At 32.5% G+C, this 26,455-nt stretch overlaps 1 protein-coding gene and 1 pseudogene across 1 annotated transcript; one reads left to right on the top strand and one right to left on the bottom strand.

The window, feature by feature from the left end:
* LOC137825422 (probable LRR receptor-like serine/threonine-protein kinase At1g06840) overlaps positions 1-26,455 on the bottom strand; it is a 54,158-nt pseudogene that overhangs the window by 1,977 nt on the left and 25,726 nt on the right.
* LOC137823404 (probable disease resistance protein At4g27220) lies at positions 18,840-24,670 on the top strand. The gene is made up of 4 exons (XM_068628520.1): positions 18,840-21,899; positions 22,614-23,388; positions 23,469-23,578; positions 24,338-24,670. The coding sequence occupies exons 1-3, from the start codon at positions 18,840-18,842 to the stop codon at positions 23,474-23,476; spliced, it is 3,843 nt and encodes a 1,280-aa protein (XP_068484621.1). The 3' UTR covers positions 23,477-23,578; positions 24,338-24,670.

Consider the following 26,455-nt stretch of genomic DNA (forward strand, 5'->3'; position numbering starts at 1 on the left):
ACCAAAATAAAATATGTGCAATAACATCTAGACTTCAAATTATGAAAGAGCCAAAGCCTTGAAGACATTTCAAATGGGAAAAAAATAATAGGCTAACTCATTGTAAGGTACTCACCGTTACGCCGCTTGGAAAGTGCACGATAATCTCTCAAGCGTATTCTCAAAATAAGAATGGAAACAACTGCAGATAATGTAAGTGCACAGGCAATTGCACCTAAGATTATTCAAGCCAATGCACCTTTGCTTATCCTTGAACTTGAAGAGGGAGTAATGGCTGCATAATAAGCAGTATATGAGTACAATTGATCAACCTTAAAACAGTTTTCAAATATCTTATTCCAATATATGGGATTAACCTTCAATATAATTTCAAAATATTTATTTGAAAGGTGAAGCATGAATTATACTGTAAAAAGGCTGAGTTCTTAATAAAATATAGAGAACCACTAGGTCTGTTTGTACAAGTTTCTTCATAAACAACTTTAGCAGAGAAATGAATTGGGTTTCTGTTAGGACAGAAAATAAGGAAAAGACATGGAAGGTGTATTATAGGAGAAAACTTAAAAATAAAGGGTAAGGGAGTTGGTTAGTTAGTTGGTTATGGTTGGTCTTTAAATAAAGACCAACTGGTTTTAGGATTACAGTTTCGTTGACAGGAGAAGTCCTGTGTGAAATCAGTGTTTCCTTTGTGATTGTTCTGATTGTACGGCGGGGTGGGAATAAACAGAGGTTATTCAGTTCTTTTCTGTGTTCTTGGAGTATTTTGGGTTTTCTGTTTTTGGGTTCCTAACAGTTTCTCAATGAACTGAACTTAATTTATACATAAGCTAATTTATAGAAACTCACTTATCTAGCTATATGTAGCTCTCTCTATTTATTTTTTTAACTTTCCATAAAATAATTTAGTTAGTAAAAAGAGCTCATTTCACACTTTTCTTCTTATTCTTCTCTTCTAGAAGTGTTTATAGAGGAGTTTATTTAAACAAGTGTTAACTCAATCTGCATAAAACTTTAAACAATTCAATTACAAGTTTCCATGATCACTGTTCAACCACCTGACTGAGATTCAACTTCAGTTTTCTTGTTAACAGTGTCCAAGTACTTCTAGGAAAATCATATCATCAGAAGTTTTTGTAACTCACCCTCGTTGTAAAGATCCAGTAGAATGAAGTCCAAGAGTTCATAAGGACCAAAAAAGTCACTGTCATGAATATTCCACTATCTGAACATGTCCCTAATCCGAATAACCTCACCTGTACTGAACTCACGAGAACTTGTATTGTCCACATATTCTGGAAAAAGCTTCAAGTTCATTCTCAACCGCCCTTCTTCCCATGTAAAACGCTCAATGAACAGCTGATTAGTATGCATACTAAGACCATCTGTCAGGAAGTTCTCAAATTTTTTCACATATGCACGGAAATCTGAAAAACCTGGACTTTTCAACCGATAATGAACAATCAATGGGGCAACACTGATACACTCCACATTGTATTCATAAGAAGGGGTATCCTTGACTTGGACAGACAACAGTGGAGCCTCCATCCTTGTCATTGTCACTTTCACGTCCACAGAACTGAACAAAGGAGTTATTATTCGAACATACAGGATTTCCCTCAAGCCTGAAAAACAGTGATTTCAATAATATTGTGACAAGTTACCGAAGGAAGATGGAATAATCAATGTTCAACAATATTTGACCTTTATCATAAGGATTTATATTATTATTTTGAACAAGCATGACAAAGAAAAAAGATAAAACTCTCCACTACTCTTAAATTAGTACGTCTGAAAAATCAGTTTAGAAGCTTACATAAGTGTGAGATTTGGAGGAAGATTTGTACTGCCTGATATGCTTGTAAGTTGATTATGCTGCATGTATCTGCAACAGAGCAAATCAAAAACAAAAAAAATTAAAAGGCATCTAAGCTAACAAAAAAGTTGTGGATACAGGATGCCTTAGGAATATACAGACATATTCATGTTCTCACACATAGTATCACCCACAGCAGAAGAATAATGAGGACACAAATTTATAAACCATAAACCCTAAATTTGTGCTCTAAAATATAAATCTACAAGAGCAAAATTGCAAAATTATCATTTCATGTCTTACAAGATAAGTTCCTCGGTTGCATTTAAAGTTCTGTTCTGCCAAATGGTAGAGGGAACAGTACCACTAATTGAATTGTTTGGAACTGACCTGCCATAGGGAACGACACGTCTTAAAAATTGTTGCTTTTATAGAAGAATTTTATAGATATGTATGTATGTGTATGTGTAGAAATACATTACGGTTTGATGTAGAAGAAGAAGGTGAAACAAAAGACAAACTTACAATTTCTGAAGACGTGGAAGACTAGAAAAGTAGGTTGGAATTGTTCCATTGAACTTGTTGTTTGATAAGTCACTGCACAAGTCCTCAGAGTAAGACAATAATATCATATGCAATCCATGTAATCATATTTAGAATATTTTCTCCAACCACTTAATATGAGGAAAATATTTGTAAGGGGAAACCAAATCAACTAATGCATGACCAATAGATTTGTAAGCAATAGATGTTCTTACATGTCTGATAGCTTATTGGTAGGAATTGATTCATTCAACTGATTGAAACTAAGGTCACTGGAATACACAGAAACAGCAATCAGTTGAAACAGTTACTGATTTTAATCATGTGCATTGTCTAACTCATTATTTTGGCAGTTGCAGCCACTTCTTTTTGATAAAAATCCAATAAAATCAATGCATAATATAATTTGAAAGAAAATGAAATAGCTAAACTTACAGGTAAGTAAGGTGTGGTATCCTGCTGAAATCAGGAATTGGTCCTTTCAAGTTGCAGTTCCTGATAAAGCCAAGAAAAAACAAATAAGAACATATGGACCAATGAACTTTACACTAGGATCATTTCTCCTCACAGAACTAAATATGTTGTTTGAGACAAGAAATTTTGTTAAGAAGAATAAAGTGAAAAATATGAGGAATGACAATGTGGTATCCTCCAAATAGAGAAAAAGGAAATTGAGAAAATGATAAGAGTTTGCCAAAACAATTTGGACATCAGCCTAGTGCAACAGTAACGTACTGGCAGCAATATGTGTGAATACTCACTTGAAAACAATATATATAATTGTATTTCTTAATAGTTTAAGCACCTTGCAAGTTTCTCTCTGATTGAAAGTTTTATGAACTACAAATCACAAAGGTTTTAGAATCTTAAATCGGTATTCACCATACATTAAAATAAAGGCTTCCACTGCCCCACTCTTGAGATCCATGAGATTCCAAGATTTATTCTTAGCACGCATGGATTTGACCCCAAGCGCTACCGCGGTAACGTACTTGCAAACACAAGATCATAAAATGCACTTACAATTTCAACAATTTTGACATGTTGGCATAAGATTCTGGCATGCTATTTCCATCGAAGTTATTGTTATCGAGTTGACTGCAATAACAAGAACATCCAAAGTTACTTAAAATATTATTTATTTAGAAGACGTATTTATCGGTTCAAGTTCAGCAAACATAGTAGAAACAAAAACATTCAAAAACTAAAGGGTCTAAAAGTACAATGACAGAAATTGCAAATTTCTAATATTATGACTTTAGAATTTCTCTTCTTAGGTTTATAATGTTCAACTTTAGAATTTCTCTTCTTGCAATTCTGATTTGTAGTAATAGGTTGGCATCACTTCACAGTGTATGAGCATGCTATTCAATCTTCACTACAGTTGAACATCTGTCAACATTTAGCTTAGGTTCCTTTTTTAGAATCTGTAGCTAGTTGTTCAGTCAGTTAGAAAGTTATTTCAGTCAATTTCAACTCAGTTAGGTCAGTCTATGCATAAATAACATTCTTTTAATTGAACTCTGACTTTAATCATTCAGAATTTTTTTCTAAAATTTTCCTCTCAAATTTTTGAACCCTAATATGGTGTCAGAGCATTGCAGATCTTAATTACATTCCACTTAATGACCTTACTTCAACAGTATTATTCGAACTTGTATAAATTCATAATTTCCTTCTTCTCTTTTCCTTGGATCCATAGAGGTCTGAAACACTGGTCTGTGGAGGCCTGAGGTGAAGTGCAAGTTATAATGGTGGTTAAGTACAAACTGATCCCAGATTTCCCATCTATGTACATTATCACTCACTCTTATCTCTCCCCCAAAAAATCTGTGGGTGACTACATCTTGTGAATCTGTTTGAACCTTTGAGAAAAAAATGAACATATATTCATGTTAACATGGCTTATACAGAAGAATAAATTTAAAGTGGAGAATTCAAGTCTCATACAGTTCTCTAACATGTAGATAGCCATCGACTAACGTTGTATCCGAGCACATGACTCCTGTCCAGTTAGATGTACAAGGATCTCCACGATCCCAGTTGCTCAAATTTCCATTAGTATCAATCAAACTTCTCTTTATGGTTCTTAATGCGTCAACTGCAAGATAATGCAAATGAAATCTTATATTTTGAATAAAAACATATGAAAACACATTACTCACTCCTACATATTAAACATCCTCACACATTATTATATGTGGGGACAAAAGCTAAATAGTAGTTCAATATCTGAAGGGAGTGTCAGAACTTGGGGTGAGCTTCCAATAAAAATGAGTTTACACTAGTCAGATTATAAGTATTTCCATTAATGTTGGGTGAGATTGAAGGATCACATCAAGAACTTCCCTCATGCCATTCCCAGTAGATTCTCTCTAAGTCCTTTTGTGGGGTTTACATAACATCAAGATATGGGTAAGTGATGCTGGTAAAGGATCTTATAATATGAAGTTTTGTGAATTGTCACCTCCTTATCTCAATTATTGGAATATGGCAATCAGTTTAAAATGAAATTTTACAGAAAATTTTTGGATATATTTATAAACTGAAAATTGTAAGATAATAAAAGGACATAATTAAACACTTAATTAAATCTTAATATTAATTAATTGCATATTTTTAACAGTTAAAAATTTATAAATTATAATTTTGATTTAAATTTTTATATAAATTATATTTTAAGCAATATTTGTGTAAACAAAATTTCCTCCTCATAATTTTAAAATAGTTATTATTTTTAGTAAAAAAATAAATATTTTATTAAAAATAATTGAAGAACTAAAAATTATTAAACAAGTATAACATTAAATTAATAATTTTAAAAAAGTGTTAATAATCCAAAAATTGTAATCATTTTCACACTCACATAAAAGCTGTAGAAAGAGGAAGATGAAAAACAATCTGGGATATTCTTTTGGATATGCTTAAAGTATTACAAATCAACCATCCTTTTATTTAAGCTAAGAGAAAGATTTTGAATAGAGACCATTTGCTCTTATTGAAAAGGGCACTGCAATAATACAACCTGGATTCAATTAACTAATTATAAGAATTAAAAAAAATAGTTAGTAATATTAAAATTGTTGTACATTTTATTTTCAAACTTAATTAACATTAGCTAATCATACACTTTTGTTATTTTTTAATTTTTTAATTAATTTAATTCTTTTAATCTCTCAACTAATGTGTATTGTTTCAATTTTATTACTTTTTAGATGTTTTTATTAATGTAAGAGATATTATAGTTTGACTTTTAGTAAAAAGACCAAATCAAACCTCTAATTAATATAAGTAAAAAGAATTTGTTGTTATGCACAGTTGAAGGAAAAAAATCTATTTAGTACACACATTGAAAATCTTACAGAAAGTCCGTCATGAAAGAGATTATCTACCATATATCACTTCTAGAAACGCTGGTCATAAACATAAAAAAAAAAGATTATAATAAAATACAAACTTGAATATATGGGGAAATTCATAAACAGAAAAAAAAATAATAATATACCTTCGGTGGGATCAGTGATCAAAGCAGTAGCAAATAGAAAATAGCAGAAGAAACACAAGCACAGAAGAACAGCTTCTTCACACTTACAACCCTTTGAAAGATACATCCCACTCAAACTGCCAAAATCTATTAAATATTTCTCCTGAACTCAGCAAAGTGTTTTTCTTGCCCTGTTAACAACAAAACCAGTTAGAGACATTCATGAATCCTTTTACTCTTCTAGTTATCCATGTATAAATAATCTTAAATCAACTCTATAAAATGGTTGACAAGTACCTTTGTTCATTAAAGATCCCTTCGAATCAGCTCAGCTTCTTAATTGCGCATTTTAAGGAATTAGTATCTTGATTGCTGCCCAACAAAACACATATAAACTTATCACTGTTTTCTATCGGAATGAATGGCGTATGAATGTATGAACGGTGAACGGAATGGCGTATGAACGTATGAACGGTGAACGGCGTGGACGGAATGAATGGCGTTATTTTGGAGAACGGAGTCAGCGCCAAGGTGTTTGGAGGGAGGAGCAGAGGGGAAAACGTACATTGCGTTCGATTCAATCCTCTTCTCACTCAGTCTCTACTTTCCTTTTTTTCAAACTTCCCAAGTTCTCACGGCGAACACGATATGATGAAGATCTTTCAGAGGTGGGTAAGGGTGAAGGAGGTATTCATCTCCAGACGCAGAAACAGGTGGGGAAGACGGTTTGGGTTCGTGAGATTCTTTAACGTCTCAAATGAGTCTAAACTGGAGAAGGAGTTGGATCAGATTTTCATTGGTAATATGAAACTCTATGTTAATATGCCAAAATATAGGAGAACTGAGTATTCTCAACTAGCTGGGCCACTTCCTGTGGGAGACAAGGGCAAGAATCAACGAATCCATGGAAAAGTGCAATTGAAGGAAGAGGAGGAATGGAGAGAAGTAAAGAAGAGGGGCGCACGTAGGGACCACACTTTGAGGTACTCCTATGCTGAAGTTGTTCGGAAATCTCCACAGGACCAGTGGAAGGGTCCATGTATTGAAACCACATCAAAAATTCTTCCTTGAATGACAACCAGTGCAGTAGGTCGAATGGTTTCAGACCTAGATTTTGTGTCTTTAAGTGAAGAGTTTGTCAAAGGAGGCATGTCAATGATCAAGGTGAGATATTTGGGTGATAACTTCGTCCTCTTGACCCCTAAGGAAGGAGAACGGATGGAAGACATCATCAAGCTGAATAAAAGTTGGTTTACGAGCGTGTTCGAAGACCTAGAACCCTGGTCAGCCTCTTTTGTAGCGAGCCACAGGTTAGTTTGGGCAAGGTGTTATGGCCTTCCTCTACCCCTATGGAACAAGGATTGCTTGTCTAAGATTATTGGAGAGATGGCAGATCTGGTGTCCATCGATGAGGTAACTGAGCAGTGGGAAAACCTTGAATATGTGCGAATCCAATTGCGGGTGACCAAAACGAGTAGAATCAGAATCACAAATGGGTATCGGATAAATGGTCAAATTTACAATATTAGTGTTATTGAAGAGGAATTTGATCAAGGAGGACGAGCATGTAGTTGCCCTGAACCCAATTATACTTCCTCAGATAATATATCTTCATCGGACACCTTCATCGAGGAATCTGGTTTTTCGGACAAAGCTTTGGAAGGTGGGGACATTGTTGCCGGAGGCACTTCTCGACAGGGAGAGGAGGATGAGGGAGACAACGGAATGACCTTACAGGCAAAGTTGAGTCAATTAAGGAAACTTACTCAGCATGAAAAGGGGAGGCAGAGCAAAGACAGTTTACCTTACACAAATAAGGTAATACGTGAGCAGGGGGTCCTGATATTGGGGCAACTTTATCTGTACAAAAGAAAGTCAACTCTATATGTTCCCTCATACACAATGCTCTATCTGACCTAGTTCACTGCTCTCAAAACCTTAACTCCCTTATATCCAAACCCGAATTAAGTGTGGGCCTGCTGCCTGAGGCCCAAATTAACAATAGTGAGGGTTTGGGCCTAACGAAACAGGGAGCTAGGGTTGCTACGGAAGCGGATCACGGAAGGGCGGGGCAAGGGAAGTTCACGGCAATGGAGGCTTCGATTAATTTCTTTGGAGGGAGGTACATGGAGCTTACCTGCAGATCCCCTCACCCAGGGGGCACGATTTGAAACGGCGAGCCTCGAGGAGGACCTATACACAACCATACGTCCAACCATATCGCGTCCCATGGTGAACTAAGCAGTGTGGGTAGTTCCACGTCGGTGAGCAGAGGCCCAACCAACGATGAAGCCTCACCAATTGCGGAAGTAGAACCCATTACGTCGGAGAATGTGCGGAGGTTGCGAGGCCTATGGGAACAAGGTTCGAAACCGTCATGCCTACGGTGGAGGTCTAAGGGAGGATTAGGGCCCCTGCATTACAGGGTCAATTCTTCATCCAGGTTAAGTCAATGCTCCTTTGCTGAATCTGATCATGATATTGAACACTGCAATAACAGATTAAGGGTTGAGGAGTGTGTAGCTGAATCTGAACGTATCTGGGATGCGGGTAAACATCTAGGGGTGAGGTGTTCTGGGGAGGAGGTGAATATTGTAGTTGAATTGAAAAGTATGAAGGAAAGGGATAAGCAAGTTAAGAAGAATGCCGAGGAGGGTACTAGTCATGTTGAATTATGATAATTTTCAATCTTAATATCAGGGGCTTGAGGGGGGGGGGGGGGGGTACTAAAGCTAATTATTTGAAACACTGTATAGCCAAGGAGGGGGTGGAATTTGTGTGTTTGCAAGAGACAAAAATCGTGTCTTTTACTGATAATCGTTGTTTCTCTCTTTGGGGGGACACTAATATAGGTTGGGTGCATTATGAAGGTGATAATGGTGCAGGGAGCATGTTATCAATGTGGCATAAAGATAAATTCTGCTATCATTCGCATGTTATCGAGATAGGTTTCATTGCGGTAGTAGGTCAGCACATTAAATCTAGTTGTATGTGCTTTGTGGTAAATATCTATGCAGCTTGTAACCACAGTGCAAAAATCACTTTATGGGAAGCTTTAACTTCACTAAAGAGGAGTTATCAGAACATGGCTGGATGTTTTTGTGGAGACTTTAACGTTGTAAGAAGGGAGGATGAAAGGAAAGGAATCAGAGCTGGGTCTAGTAAGAGGAAGGAAATAAATGGTTTTAACTGTTTTCTCGACGAAAACAGTATGGTGGACATCCCAAGTGTGGGCAAAAAATATACATGGTTCAAACCAAATGGAACCGCTAAAAGTAGGTTGGATAGAGTGCTGGTTTCTGAAGCATGGATCCAGACCTGGCCATTCTATAAGCAATATGTGCAACAAAGAATTGTGTCCGATCACTGTGCTATTGTGGCAAAGTCTTGGGCCAAAGATTGAGATCTCAAACCTTTTCACTCCATAGATGCTTGGTTCATGGAGCCAGGGTTCAAGGTGTTTGTGAAGGAGAAATGGGGGTCGTACAATGGTCAGAGAAACAGCATATCTAGTCTCAAGGAAAAACTAAAATTCTTGAAGGCAGACCTCAATGTGTGGAACAAGAATGTGTTTGGATGTTTGCAAACAAATCAAAAGCAAATCCTAAAGGATATTGAGATCCTTGACGCTAAGGACGATAATGATGTTTTAGAGGAGAGCGATAGAATAAGAAGAATGGAATTACTCAGCCAATTGAGAATGATTGATAATAAGCTGGACTCTCTTGCAAGGCAAAAAGCAAGAACAAACTGGTACAAGTTCGGGGACATGAATTCCAAATTTTACCACACGGCCATCAGGTGGAGAAGACTTAAAAACGAAGTCAAAGGTGTGCAGGTTGGGGGGCAATGGTGTGAGGAACCGGAAGTAGTTCATAGGGAAGCTAAGGCTTTGTTTGAAAAGAGGTTCACGACTACACTGAACAGATGTTTTCAAGCTCTCTAGCCACTTCTGCCATTTTAGGTCGCTCATCTGGTGCATCTTTGCAACACTTTAAGGCCAACGTCAAAAACTTCTCCACATATTCTTAAGGATAAGAGCCAATACGTTTATCAATAACTGAAAACAATCCACCAGATTCGTATGCCATACTAACCTGAAAAAAGGATTTAAAATGTTATCTCTCTCTCTCTCTCTCTCTCTCTCTCTCTCTCTCTCTCTCTCTCTCTCTCTCTCTCTCTCTCTCTCTCTCTCTCTCTCTCTCTCTATATATATATATATATATATATATATATATATATCTTTTAGAGATGGGAAATCATCAAGGAACTATTATGACAAGTGATACAAATCATTTGTACCTTGCTGATGTTAGATTATTAAATAACTATCAGCATTTACACCATCTAAATTAGAATGTAATGTACAATATATTCTGTTGACTAGCTGGTGTTAGTATCTAATTTAGTCATGACAATTTGTAATTTAACTAGATTAGAGAATAAAATATTATTAATATTTAAAATGATTTTTATTATTAATAAAAATTTATAAAATAATTTTTAAATTGATAAAACATTTTTCCCTGACTTCTTGTATATATTCGTAACTTGTGGAGAGGTGAAAGCAGAAACACAACAAAATTGGAAAAAGAATTTGTTGTTATTGATAAAGTGAAGAAAAATTAAGGAATGAATTGCATCTTTATGCCTTACTTGGAAACTAAGGAAGTTCATGCTTCTTTCTCATTTCTTTTCATTCTTTAAAATTCCATCCATTCACTTCATATTGTAATCCCTTAGGGTTCCATTTGGCATATATTCATAGACTAACATCTGCAAGCACAAAGAAACAAACCAAACAGAACACATAAACTAGTCAGAAAACGACAAAAGATTTAAGGGAGAAATAGAACCAAAATATTTTCAGAGGAAAATATGAATTTGGATTCCCTAACTTCCCTAGCTATAATTCATTGAAAGATACGTCACAATTAAGTATCAAAATAACCATTGCCTTAAGATTCATAAAGAATTATGGGTTTTTTGACATCTAAAGTTTCAGAACTTTTGGGTATTTGATTTTGCTCTATATTACAAAAAATGTAACTTTGTGATTGTGTATATGGGTTGGATTACTCCTGAAATAACCCTCTAATTTAATTTATTCATTGCTAATAAAAAAAATCATAAAAAATATGCTTAGTTGCGCTTTACTCCCTCATTATAAATAGATTTAGAATATATTTATGCCAAAATAAAATATATGCAATAACAACTAGACTTCAGATTATGAAAGAGCCAAAGCCTTGAAGACATTTCAAAGAGGAAAAAATAATAGGCTAACTCATTGTAAGGTACTCACCGATACGTCGCTTGGAAAGTGCACGATAATCTCTCAGCTTATTCTCAAAATAAGAATGGAAACAATTGCAGATAATGAACTGCACATGCAATTGCACCTAAGATTATTGCAGCCAGTTAATATTACTTTCATATTTTCTTTTCCTGTATGACTCGTGGTTTTCTAAATTTTAATGCAAATACAAATGCTCTCAAACTGAGTTCAAGGGAGTCTACAAACTTTTCCAAGCATAATGGCTAGAGAAGAAAAACTTTTGTATGAAATATGCACAAGTCTAACATCTAAAAAATTTATTTCATTGGGTTAGTACATAATCCATTATGAGTACATATTTTTAATATAACTCATTTCTGCAATTTTATAGTCCTTGCATGAACACCTTCCAATTTGTGCAACTGACAGTATTTTTTCCTCTGCATATTTTGAAGTTCTTCAAATAAAAAGAAATTTTTTAAAGTAACCAAAGCTAACTCAGTGGCCCCACTAGTCTCATGTCACTCATTATGTAGAAGAACATAATATTAAATCATTAATACCATATAATTATTTTGTATAGACAATTGCTGGAGGGAAGTAGAGTGTTGTGACGAGTTGGCAGTATTGGGGTAATATTTTATGTGAGTGTTTATTTTCTTGTTTTAAGATTCAAGAATTTGAGTGGTGATACTGTGAGAAGTCTAAGTATTATGTTGTGTATAGTGTAATATGAAACATTTAGTGATACATTTAAGTGTTTGATTCTTTCCTCTTTGAATTAATTTTTTAGAGAGATTCTCCAAATATTTAGATATTTATAAATTCAAATCATCAGAGCTAGTTAGCAAATCCTTGTAAGAACTAAGGAAGTCAAGAATTTGAAATCCTTATAGCCTAAAAGATATGTGAATGGTACTTCAAAAGCACCTGGAATGCACCATCATAAACAAATCTTTGTCGCTCTGAGTGAGCTGCTTGCAAAACAACAAATATACTATCTGCATCCACTGAAAATCCTTCATTTGGTTGTCTATAAGTTGCTGCTATAACCATTATAACACTTAACGCAACCAATATTTTGCTTGTGATACAACTGAATGTTATGTTGTTGAGTAATAGTTTGTCTCAAAAGACTGGATATTGAACAGACAAAACAAGAAATAGTTCTCTTAAAATTTTAATTTGTAACATTTATTCAAAAATATATTGGCATTGTTTGAATAAAGTTTACATGTAAATTAAGCAAAACAGAAAAAAAATTATAAGATTGAAATTAAAGTTAATCTTCCTCACTAGTATGTATTTTAGATAAATTAAAACATACAATATTATGATCTAATTGAAATTGATGTAACAAAAAGATTCATCTTCATTGATTATTCAAATATGAAATTATTAATGTCATCTCTTAAGCATTGATTCCTCAACTATTTAGCAAACTTCTTATTATTAAGAAAAGATGTTATAAAGCATTTGATATATGAAAATATATTCCTAACATAAAAATATATCAAGTATTTTCATTTAAATAAAATCATCAGAAAAATACTTCACAGCCAAATCCAAGGATCTAATTCAAGAATAAAAATTCAAGCTTTAAGCATAAAATGAAAATACCAATATCAAATAAGAACAAAATATCATATATAAATACTACCACGATTCATCAGAGTTTGAAAAGAATCCGTTCAATCCCAAAAGAAAGAATTAGTCACTCATAATAGCCATTACAAGCACCCAAATGATTATGGAAAGCAAGAGAAGAAGATTCAAAGTGTATCTCCTTGATGGCTCCTTCCTAGGATTTCCTTCTAATCCCTCTTGTTCTGCCCTATTTTCGTATTTAACCTAATTTGGGCTTGGATTTAGTGACATCTCGCTCAAGCGAGACATACCTTGCTTAAATGAGATCATTAATTCAAATAATCCCCACTCTCTAGAGCAATCTCGCTCAGACGAGTCCTAGGCAAGACTTAGGCGAGACTTGAGCGAGCTTGTATGAATTTGAGCAAGCTTGACACTTGGTCTCTAGACCATTCTCGTTTGGACGAGCATTGGTTTGTCTATGGACCATTCTCGCCTAAGTGAATTTGGGCGAGTCTTGAATGTCCAAACCTTATCTTTTTTAACTCTTCTTTATTCATTTCTGACCATATGCTCCATCTTTCCTTACTTTCTTAACACAAAATTTGGGATAATTTTTTTTATTAATCTCATAATTCAGAATATTTTATTAAATTCAATTCTTCACAAATTTGAATTAGATAATAAACAAATCAACAATTAAAATCCATAAATACTTAATTGTTGTTTGTATGGAATTTCACTAAATAATGGTATTTATCAACTTCATCATCTGAATGTTGTGTATAAATTGTTCCAGTATGGCTATTTCAACTGCAGAGAATCTTCAACACTTGAAATATAAGAATTATATAATTTATAACAACTATTTAATTTATATATAGAATAAAATGTAGCAGAATATAAAATATTAATAATATTTGAATTTTAATTTCATAAATTTAAATGATAAATGAATATATTTTTATCTTTATATAATAATTATTTAAAAAAAATAAAAAATCTAAAACTTAATTTAAATAAAAAAATATTAAACCAATATTCTTAACCGTCGGTGTGAATATATATTTATAACTGTTATATTATCATCGAAATTATTTTTTAATCTATAAATACTAGATACGGCAGAAAGTAAGTAAAATAAAAATATGAAAAGAAAGAGCAATTTAGTTTCAATATATTTTTCCTTTGAATTCATTCTTCTCACTTTCAATATACAGAACGCTTCCGTATTTCTCTGTTTTCTATATATTCAAAAGGAAATATCAACTCAGACCTTGAATTCATTCTTCTCACTTTCAATATACAGAACTCTTCTCAATTTCTCTGTTTTCTATGTATTCAAAAGGAAATATCCATATTCAGAAGAGAAGAATTTTATGTAGTAGAAAGTCAAGAAATAATATTTTATTTGATCACATTAAATTCTTTTGAATTTGACAATCAAATATTAATCTCTTTAACAAATAATAGAACACCTTTGTTTATGATTTTGTAGGTTCAAAACTAAGCTGATAATAGATTAATTAAATTAATATATTAATCAAGGTATGTATATAGTAATACTAAAATCTTGATAGAATGAAGCAATGCATCTTTTACTTTCAAGAACAATCAGAAAAGAAAACATAAATATTTTTATTTCATCTTGTAAGTTTTTAATTAACTTTAAAATATAGTAAAACTGTCAAAGTCTTCAAACTATAGTTACAGCAAGATCCAGTTTATAGCATTATGACAAAAACTTAAATATCATACATAAAGAACATATAAGTGACGACAAGAAAAGTATGAGTTGTCTGTTGGTAGATTAAAACCCTGCTACTGATCAATCCTAGGTTCAATTCTCGGCTAGTGCTTCTAATCCATTTGGTCAAATTGTGACACAGCTGAGTCCAAACATCTTTTGTGTTTTGTTTATTTTTATTAGCTTATTTTGGGATTAAGTTAGAATTATTAATAATGATGTCATATAAAAGTGATAAAACATTTTGTCCTGATTTCTTGTATATATTCGTAACTTGTGCAGAGGTGAAAGCAGAAAGAGAAGAAGAATGGAAAAAGAATGTGTTGTTATTGATAAAGTGAAGAAAAATGAAGGAATGAATTGCATCTTTATGCCTTACTTGGAAACCGAGGAAGTTCATACTTCTTTCTCATTTCTTTTCATTCTTTAAAATTGCATCTCCACACCATTCACTTAATATTTCTTCTTCTTCTTCTTCACATTCTATCTGCACAAATCTTCAGGTACGTTTCTCAATTCAAATCATCAATTTAGTTAAATTTTGTATCCATCTCAATCATATAAATTAAAATTACTTTCCAAAGTGGTTGATCTTTTCAAGATATTAGTCATCTACTTTTTAGGCTTAATTTTTTTTTTTATATATAAGTTTAGATTCCCTTTAGCCTGGTTAAATCTTTATCTCATTCATAATCTTTTACCTATCCACCATTTACACTAAGATGTGCTCAAGTTAATAATAATTTATTTAATGTGATAATGAAGTCATATAAATAGGATTATAATATATTATATACAATATTTATTATTCATTCAAAATACTTTTTTAAGAGTTAAATCCCAACTAGACAATATTTCTTTTCATATTTCTTTGAATAATGGATTACAATATAAGAAAATTATGAAATAGAAATCAATTTTTAGATACAAAAAATAATTAGTTGTTATAGTGACTAAATTAGAGACCATTTTAGAGACTAATTTTTTTTTGTTTTTAAATTAGTTTCTATTGTTGTTAAATAGTTTATAAATTGGTATCTAATTAGCTATCAGAGTTTTAACAACCAATTATTTAGATTATAAATTTGGTAGCAAAAACCTTGGTAGCTAATTAGATACCAATTTAGAAATCATTTAACAATAATAGAAACTAATTTAGAAACTAAAAGTTTTTTTAGTTTTTAAAATGGTCTCTAATTTAATCACTATAGCAACTAATTATTTTTTATCTCTAAAATTGGTTTCTATTTCATGATTTCTTGCAGTGGTAATAGATCAAAAGTTTATATAAACCATAAAATTAAAATAAGTGTTCTCATTAGATATAAGTGTAGAAAATATGTAAGTGAAAGTTTTACATTCGTTGAACATAGTGACTAGTTTATATGACATAAACTTGCTTTTAAGGTTTAAAATAAGTTTTATGATAATTTATTTTAAAAAAATATTCTGAAATAAAGGTTATATATATGACCACCTTTTCTTCAATAAGAATATAGGTTTGAAACCTTTTGTTGGTCAACATACTTAATAATTTAAAAAACAAACAAATATATAATTTGAATACATTACAAAATAATCTAATGTTAAACAATTATTTACTTAAATCAAATTTTAAATCTAAAAAACTTTTATGAGTCACCTAATTTTAACCTTCAAATCAAATAAGATTACATAAAAGTTTTGAACTAAGTCCTTTTCTGACAAAAAAAAATAAAAATATATATATATATAAAAAAAAGGAGAACTGAATAACACTTTTTACAACGACATATTAGATTGGTTAAATAAGAATCAATGTAAACAAAAAATGTGGTGGCATTTTTGTAAATGTTTGACACATATTACACCAATTGGATATCCAACTAGTGTAATATGTCCTACTCAAAGCAAAAAAAGTTTTTTAAAAATTTTATCTATGGATTACACATAACACCGGTTGGATAGAGGAACCAATGTTATATGTCATTCCTAGATTAAAAAAAAAGTTTTTAAAAGTGATATGTAACACTGGTTCCTCTATACAACCGGTGTTATATATCATTCTCAGAGTTAAAAAAAAATTGAAAAATTTAACTTTGGACACTACATATAACATAGGTTGGATACATGAATAAGTGTTATATGTAATCTTCAAATAAAAAAAAGTTTTTGAAGTTTTAAAAATTACATATAACACTGGTTGGACTATGCAACCGGTGTTATATGTCATTTCATAGTAAAAAAAAGTTAAGTTAATAAAAATATATATTACACCTGTTATTACTCATAAACGGTGTAATATATGTTTTTACCTTATTTTCTTGGCTGACACCCTCACTCTCCATTCGTGCTATTCCAAGTTTTTTGCTCAAGAGTTCATTTCGCTTCTGTCAACGCTGCTGCCTCCACCGCTTCATTCTCATTTCGTTCTTTTCGTTGTGAGAGCATTCATACCGAACGAGATTCTTCTGTTCACGCTTCTTTACTATTTCGTTGTCACTCTTGTTGCTACTCTTGCCCCCATTGCCGCCACAACTCCATTCACGTTTACGCTCCAGGTTAGTTTTTTATTTTTAAATATTTTAATTTTAATTATTATTTGGTTTACAATTATTTATATAGATAATTAGTTTTATTATATTTTATTTGGAATATAATGTATTATGTTTTAAATTGGGTAATTGTTATATGTTAAAGGTCTTGGTATTAGGTCTGGGGGTGATCGACCTTCGGCAATGTGTATTATGTTTTATAATATGTTATGTTTGAAATATAATGTATTATATCTTAATTTTTGAATTGTTGTTTTAATTTTTATAGGTTGAATGCTTTGGTACTAAGTTTAGGATTTAGGATTTAGTATGTGACTCTAGAGCACATATTCACTGGTTAGGAGCCATAAGCGGTGTTATATGTGCCTTCTGGAACACATATTTTTTAATATTTTATTCAAATTTTAGTACATATTACACCGATTTTTATAATCGATGTTATATACTTAACATTTTACATCACTGAGATCTACATCGGTGATGGAATCGGGTTATATGTCCTTTAGAATCGATGTTATATACGTTTTTTTTGCACGAGTGCTCGTTTCTGACCTTATTCATCTATTCTCTAATTCAAGTGCAAAAGGTATTGTAGTATCGGTCTCTTAATATATAGAGAGGTTATACTTTAAATCATTTAAAGAGAGAACTATTTCTTATTGTTTTGATCTTAGTTAATTTGACGGATAAACATGAGTTACTTATCCTAAAAATTTAATAATTTCACTATAAATTTTAAGGTGTTGGTCGTCATAAAAAAATTGGATAAAAATGTTTTAATATTAGCCATCAACAAATTTTACAAAGTTACATGCACACAAAAAAAAAAGAGGTTTTTTTGAGAGGCTTTTGCAACATTAACTGATACTTGTTTTATGAGATTTAGGATGTACAAATAAGACAATGAAATTAAGGAGAAAAAAGGATTTGAAGAAGTTTCTCAACATACATTACAAGAAAATCATCAACTAGAAACCAATATTTAGAGACCAAAATAGTTAGTTGCAATAGTAACTAAATTAAAGACCATATTTTAGAAACTAAAAAAAAATTGGTTCATAAATTAATTTCTATTATTGTTAAATAGTTTCTAAATTGGTATCTAATTAACTACCAAGGTTTTAACTACCAATTATTTAAATTCTAAATTTGGTAGCAAAAATCTTAGTTGCTAATTAGATACTAATTTAGAAACCATTAACAATAATAAAAAATATTTTAGAAACAAAAAATTTATTTAGCCCCTAAAATGGTCTCTAATTTAGTCAATATAGCAACTAATTATTTTTTGTCTCTAAAATTGGTTTCTATTTTCTTGTAGTAATGATATACAAATTTTATATTCAGTCATTATAACAGTATATATTGTTCAATGAAAAGATAATCTTTTCTTTCATCACACTAATGGTGCTTATTTTTCTTTTTTCACTTACTAATACAATTGTATGTTATAAGCACTAATTGATACTTTTATTAAAGAATTGCACTAAAATGAAAAATACAAGTCAAATGATTGTTGCATTTGAAACCCTTTAATTCAATCAAGGGATAAATGGAATAAACATCTATTTGGAACTTTATATTAATTTTCGGCACTTGAAAGAGACTAAGCATGAGAAAAAAATTAATACTTTAAAAAATAAATTGATTATTTATTTTCCTCTTTTATATATATATATATATATATATATATTCATGGAACAACATTTATTGAAGCCATGTATGACACCTTTTTCATTTACTATTTTCTTTTAATTGTATGATCTCTTGCTAGAATACATGACATAATATCATTTTGTAGCTAATTAAAGAGTAACGAATTCATTCATGTTTAGGAAACTGTATCAATTTAAATGGAGGACTTCTTTCTTTCTATCGCAACAAAGACGGTAGAATATGCAATATTTCCGATTTTAGATCATTTGCAATACTTATGTTGTTTCCACAACTTTGCTTCGAATCTTCCAAATGCCAAAGAAGAACTGGAATTGACTCGAGAGAGTGTGATTGAGCGAATTAGAGAAGCCACTAATAAGACTGAAAAAGTTAAACCAGCTGTTGAGAAGTGGCTAAAAGATGTTGAGAAAGTCTTAAATGAAGTACAACTGCTGGAAGAAAGAATATCAAATGTAAAGAAGAGCTACTTCAGAAGGCAATGTCAATATTCTCTTGCAAAAGAAATAGCAAGAAAAACAACTCAAATGATTCAGCTTCATCATGATAGAAGGTTTGAACAATTTTCTACGATTATTGAACTTCCAGGCATGAAGTACTATTCTTCCAATGATTTCATTATGTTCAAATCTACAGAAGCATCATACAACAAGCTTATAGAAACATTAAAGAATAAATGTGTTTCCATGATTGGGTTAGTTGGATTAGGAGGCTCAGGGAAAACTACTTTAGCAAAAGAAGTGGGTAAAAAGGCAGAAGAGATGAAACTCTTTGAGAAGGTTGTCATGGCAACGGTGTCTCAACCACCAAATATCATAAGTATACAAGATCAGATTGGCGACCAATTGAGTTTACCGTTAAATGAAAAATCAAATATAGGTAGAGCACAAAGACTATCAGAGAGATTAAAGATAGGTACAACTCTTTTAATCTTGGATGATGTATGGGAAAAGCTAAACTTTGAAGCTTTAGGTATTCCATTTGATGAAAGCTGCAAGACTTGTTGCGTACTCATAACAACTCGCAATAAAGAAGTATGCACTTCTATGCAATGTCAAAGTATAATTGAACTTAATCTCTTGAGTGACAATGAAGCATGGACTTTGTTCACACATTATGCAAGTATAACTGATGTCTCCTTTGAAGCTTTGAAAGATGTGACAAGAAAAATTATTAATGAATGTAAGGGATTGCCCATTGCAATTGTGACTGTAGCAAGCTCGCTAAAGGGGAAAACTATTGAAGGTTTTGAGTTAGCATTGTCAAGGCTAGAAAATTCCAAGCCACTAGATGTTCCAAAAGGCTTAATAAGTCCTTATGTTTGTCTTGAATTAAGTTACAATAATTTGACAAACCAATTGGCTCAATCTTTATTGTTGTTGTGTTCTATGTTTCCAGAGGATTATGAAATAGATTTGGAAGATTTATTTCGATTTGGAAGAGGATTTTGCACAGTTGGGACGTTTGGAACAATGGAGAATGCAAGGAGAGAGATGCATGAAGCCATTGACATTCTTAAGAGTTGTTTTTTGTTAATGCATGTCGGAACAAAAGAAAATGTAAAAATGCATGATTTGGTTCGTGATGTAGCCTTGTGGATTGCCGCTAAAAGTGGTCAAGCAATTTTCACACGTACTGGAGTGGGTCTGGAAGTGTTGACAAATGATGAAATCATGAAAGATACGAAAGCATTAGCCTTATGGAATATAAGAGCATATGATTCTCTTAATTATAAAATAAATTGTCCAACACTTGAAATTCTCTTGCTTTGTTATCGTGGTGGCATGAATGTACCAGATGTGTGTTCTCAAAGCTTGGAAAAATTTAAAACCTTAATCATAAATTCATTAACGAAAAGTTATGGGTTACTTTTGCCAGAGTCACTGAAGTCGTTAAAAAATCTTCGAACACTGTGCTTGAGAAATCATGATTTAGGTGACATATCTTTTGTGGAAAGACTGCAAGTACTTGAGATTCTTGACTTGCATGGCTCTTCTTTTGAAGAATTTCCTGTTGGGATTGTAGAATTAAAGAAGTTGAAGCTTCTAGATTTGTTCCAATGTCGGCTTAAGAAAAATATAGTTGATGAAGTTTACGAAGTTGTAAGCAAATGTTTGCAGCTAGAGGAATTGTATTTGTACTTGGTCAATTACAAAAAGGACTTTTCACATGATGTCTCTTTCCCCAAATTACAGAGGTATGCTATAATAAACATCAATGATTATCTTAAGGTTTGGCGTATCATAACTATGAAAAAATACGCACAGTCTAGAGGTTTATTTATAGATGAGTTTGATGTTACTGCTGAAAATTTTATGTCGTTACCAATCAAGGATCTCTTTATAAGAGCAGAGTTCCTTCATTTGAGAAACCTTCGGGGAGATTTTAAAAATATAATCCCATCCATGGATCCACAAGGCATGAATCACTTGATTACCCTACAACTCGTATGTTGTGAAAAGATAGAATGTCTCATTGATAACACTATGAATACCTACAATAGTGTATTCTCTAAACTTGTTTACTTAAGGTTGGAAAGGTTATGTAGCCTTCGAGAGTTCTTTTGTGATCCTTCTTCGCGATGTTTTCTCAAAAATTTAGGTGAGCTCTTGATAAAAGATTGTAGTAAATTGAGCAGTATATCATTTTCAAGGAAGTCTAAACTATGCAATTTGAAGGTCCTTTCAATATACAGTTGTCCTGTGCTAACTTCTCTCTTCGTGCCATCCATTGCCGAATCTCTAGTGTTGTTAGAAGAACTAAAAATAATTAACTGCAACGCCTTGAGGCACATAATAGATGAAGTGGAAGAAGGGAACGATGTTCTTTCAAGCACCTCAAGTCATTCATATTTGACGCTCCAAAAATTAAGGATTATTGAAATTTATGGATGCAACAATTTGAAGTACATATTCTCTGAGAATTTAGCCGTAGGGCTAATGAGTTTGGAAAGTGTGGACATTCAAAGATGCTTGGAATTGAAGTATGTATTTAATAGTGAAAAGAAACGTAATCCTGCAGTTTACCCAAGTGAAAAGGAGACTAATATCATAAATTTTTCTAATTTGCATGTTCTAAGATTGTTATATTTACCAAATGTGATTGACATTTGGCCTGAAAATTGTCGTCCACAACTCCCCAGTCTTAAAAGGATAGAATACTATGAATGTCCCAAATTGCTTAACTCTTCCATAAGTAAGATGACTGCTCCAAATCTCCCGCAAAACACAACTTCAAAGGTAATATATTATTTTAAAATGATGATATCTTTAACTAACATAGCCACATCAGCTTTTATAGAAACATAGTTTATTATTTATTATTTCATTAATAAATGAATTTTCAATATGAATTAAGGTAGAAATGTTTAGGGATCAGTATACTTTGTCGAGTAATGTTGTTTAAATGCATTAACAATAACAATCATATCGCAATAGTTTTTTATCATTACTTTAATTCTGATAAGTATCAAGATTACAGTTTATATTCTTATTGTGTTTGAGTAGAAAAATATATTTATAAATTAATCATAATTTTGTGAAATGGATAATCTTTTAACTAGTCTAATAAACAAGTATTTATCAATTTAATCAATTATATTAATGAATTGTATTAGACCTATTGATGATGATCTTGTTTTTTTGGATTAGTATTGTAATTTTTTTATTGGTTTTTTAAATAATGAGTTTTGATCTAGTTTTTTGTTTTTATTTTCTAATACATTTTAGGTATGCTTCCTCACATTAAGTTTATTGAAAAATAATATATATTATTTTCAAAGATGGTAAATAAAAAAAATGATATTGTAATTAGAAGTGATAGATATAAGATTTTGAAGTGCGGTATATAGTGTGATATTTGAAGTACGTTAAATTGATGATTGAAATATATAAAGGAGAATGAAGTGTAAAATGTAAGATATTAATTAAGAATGAATTATGTTGTGTATACAGGAGAATGAAATAGCATGGTTCATTACCAACACATTCATCCAAATGGACGCTCTGTTGTTTCCACTCCAACTTGAATTGCTTTGGTTGTCTGATGTTAGAGTAAAAGGTCTGTTCCAAATCCAAATGGGAGAAGAAGGGGGTAGTGGAGAACTGCTTCCTTTAAACTTGGATATAAATTATCTAGAATTGAAGAATCTACCTGAGCTCAACTTCCTATGGAAGGGCCCCACAGGTTTTCTAAGCCTCCAAAAGCTTGCAATTGTTCACATATATGAATGTCCAAAATTGAAAACCATCTTCTCCATCACTGTTGTTACAAGTTTACCAATGCTGCGAGAACTGGGTATAAATAACTGTGATGAATTGGAACAAATATTTGATTTAGGTGATGCACAACAACTCCAAACCCTATATTCTTCCCAACAACTCTGCTTCCCAAAACTCAAATACATTACAGTTAAAAAGTGCAATAAGTTGAAATGTCTTTTTTATAATCTATCGGCTAGTCATTTTACCAGTATGAAATATTTGACAATAGAAAAGTGCTCTCAGTTACACAAGGCTTTTGGTTTTGAAAATGAAGCTGATGGTGGTGGTGAAGAAGAGACGGCTAAAAAGGGAGAACAAGTAGTACTACTGAAACTGACAGATATAACACTAAAAAATTTGCCAAACTTCGAAGAGATTCACCACGGATTTATGTTAAAAGAAAATCTTAACTGTCATATCAGGGAGGAATGTCCTAAGTATTCTCCAAGTTTATATCTAGATCCAGGTAAAATTCACATGTCGTTTTTCTAGACACAATTACAATGTCTTTGGATTATGATGTTAAGTCAAATATTATTTTATCAGATATGTAAATAGAAGGCTGCAATTAAGCATGTAGAGTTAAGTATGGGAAGTGTGGTATTGCATGAAGTTATCACCCAACTCATCTCCATCTGCTGCAATAAATTGGTCAGGTAACTCTTGTTTTGCTATTTTAGCAATAGGATCGTGTGGATGATATATCGGCCTCTTTTACTTTGTATTAAAAAGAGGTAGTGCTGCTTATATATGAGTTGTATAAATATGCAAGTTTGATCATATTTGAAATTAATATAAGATATTTGTTTCAAACGAAGAAAACCGCTTTTATGATGACAACTCTGACTCGTGTGAAATTGTTTATTTTATAGATGTAATTCTGCATCAAGTTAGTACACTTACTTTCATATTTTTTTTTTCCTGTATGACTCATGATTTTCTAAATTTTGATGTAAAAACATCAAAATGCTCTCAAATTGAGTTCAAGGGAGTCCACAAACTTGTCTTTAATAGTAGGGCATGCTTAAATTTGTGTTTTTTGACTTTAGTTTACAAGGCAATTTTTTTACTCCAACCATATAGGCTAGAGAAGGCACTTTTGTATGAAATATGCACATCAATTCTAACATCTAAAAAATTTCATCGGGTTAGTACATAATCCATTATGAGTACATGTTTTTATTATAACTCATGTTTGTTCTAGATATCACTATATTTTTGCGATTTGATACTCCTTGAATGAACACCTTTTAATTTTTGCTACTGAGAATATTTTTTCCTCTTCATATTTTGAAGTTCTTCAAATAAAAAAACATTTTTTAAAGTAACCAATGCTAACTCACTTGCCCCACTATTCTCATATCACTCATTATGGAATAATATTAAAACATTGATATCATATAATTATTTTGTAGGGACACAATTGCTGGAGGGAAGTAGAGTGTTGTGACGAGTTGGCAGTGTGGGGGCAATATTAAAATCTGTATATAAATAATCAATAACAGAAATAAAGTTCTTTCTGTTGATTATTTGTATGTGAGTGTTTATGTTCTTGTTTTAGAATTCAAGAATTTGATAGGGAATTGGTGATATTGTGAGATGTCTAAGTCTTATGCCGTGTATCGTGTAATATGAAACACTCAGTGTTATATTTAAGTATTTGATTCTTTTCTCTTTGAATTAATTTTTTAGAGTGATTCTGCAACCTACAAGAATTGAACATTAAAGAATTGCTACTTCGGAAAATTTTCTAATGTTTCTTCATTTTCTACCACGAGGTCAGTTTTTAAGTATTACATATTATTGGTGATTTTAAGAATCTCTGCGTAGAACAATTCTCCTTGAGTTGAATCATACTTCAGAAAAACGACTAATGGCTAGATTGTTCAAGGATGGCAAGGAGCAGCATAACATAACATAAATTCATGGATATTCATATGTGAAAAATATATTAGAAAGAAAATAATTAATTCCTATGGTATCTTACATTTGAAATGGTATCTAGCATCACTGAGGAAGAGGTGAAAGAAGCTGTCTGGCAATGTGAAGGGTCGAAGAGCCCGGGCCCGGATGGGTTCAATTTCAATTTCATCAAGAATAGTTGGGAATTTTTTAAGTCTGACATTGTGGAAGCGGTGCAGTTTTTTCAGGAAACGGGGTGTATTCCGAAGGGGTGTAACGCCTCTTTTATCGCACTGGTACCTAAAGTCAGGGATCCTACTACGCTTGACCAATTCAGACCGATCTCACTTGTAGGGTCCATCTATAAGATCATTTCTAAGGTGTTATAGTTTCGTATGAAGGATGTCCTATCTCTGGTCATTGATGAGAGTCAGTCAGCTTTTTTGAAGGATCGTGGAATGTTAGATAGCGTCCTTATGGCAAATGAGGTGGTTGAGGAGATAACTAGAAAACAAAGGAGTGGGATTTGTTTAAAGGTGGGCTACGAAAAGGCGTACGACTCGGTTAGGTGGAAATTCCTCTTTGATATGTTACAAAGGCTGGGATTCCACTCTAAATGGATTGCATGGGTCAGAGGTTGCTTGGAGTCGTCGTCTGTGTCGGTTTTGGTTAATGGGAGCCCAACAGAGGAATTTAAACCTTCTAGGGGGTTAAGACAGGGAGATCCTTTAGCTCCATTTCTATTCCTAGTGGTAGCTGAAGGCTTGGCCGGGTTAGTGAGACAAGCGTCAAATATGAATCTGCTCAGAGGGGTGAAGGTGGGGAGGAATGAAATCGTGTGTTGTTTGCTACAATTTGCTGATGACACTCTGTTTTTATGCGAAGATTCTTTCTCTAATATCTTCACAATAAAGGCGGTTCTAAGGTGTTTTGAACTTGCATCAGGGTTAAAAATCAATTTCCACAAATCAAAGTTGGCAGGCATCGGTGTTGATAGCTTTTCCCTTAACACCTATGCAAAGACTCTGAATTGCAAGACCATGTCAATCCCTTTTAAATATTTGGGATTAGAAGTAGGAGGCAACCCAAGGAAGAAACAGTTTTGGGAACCAGTTATAAACAAAGTCAGTGCTAGACTCAGTACCTGGAAGGGGAGATTTTTGTCTATGGCAGGAAGAGTATGCTTACTCAAATCGGTGTTTACCGCTATACCTCTCTTCTAATTGTCCTTCTTTAAAGCACCAATTTCAATCTGTAACAGAATTATCAGTATACAGAGGAAGTTCCTTTGGGCTTGGGGCAGAGATAAGAGGTCTATAGCTTGGGTAAGATGGGAGGATGTGTGTAAACCCCTTGAGGACGGAGGGCTAGGGGTCAAAGATGTCAGAATTTTTAATAATGCTTTGCTGGCGAAATGGAAATGGCAACTGATGAATGATGAAAGAAGGAAGTGGAAAGACATTCTTGATTCTAAGTATGGTTCAGAAGTAGGGAGAAGTCATACACGCTTGAAATGGCAATCTTGGTGGTGGAGAGATCTTTCTAAAGCTTGTGGGGAGGGTGAAGATGAATGGTTCCAAAAGTCTGTTGTGTGGAAAGTTGGTGATGGAGGCAATGTAAAATTCTGGGAA

The sequence above is a fragment of the Phaseolus vulgaris genome, chromosome 8 (assembly GCF_000499845.2).
Source record: "Phaseolus vulgaris cultivar G19833 chromosome 8, P. vulgaris v2.0, whole genome shotgun sequence".
Taxonomy (NCBI): Eukaryota; Viridiplantae; Streptophyta; class Magnoliopsida; order Fabales; family Fabaceae; genus Phaseolus; species Phaseolus vulgaris.

Bases quoted from the DNA above. Each gene is read 5' to 3' on its own strand.
- LOC137823404 (XM_068628520.1), top strand. From the start codon at position 18,840: ATGGAGGACTTCTTTCTTTCTATCGCAACAAAGACGGTAGAATATGCA. The intron at 21,900-22,613 runs GTAATATATTAT...TTGTGTATACAG, and splicing joins CGCAAAACACAACTTCAAAG to GAGAATGAAATAGCATGGTT.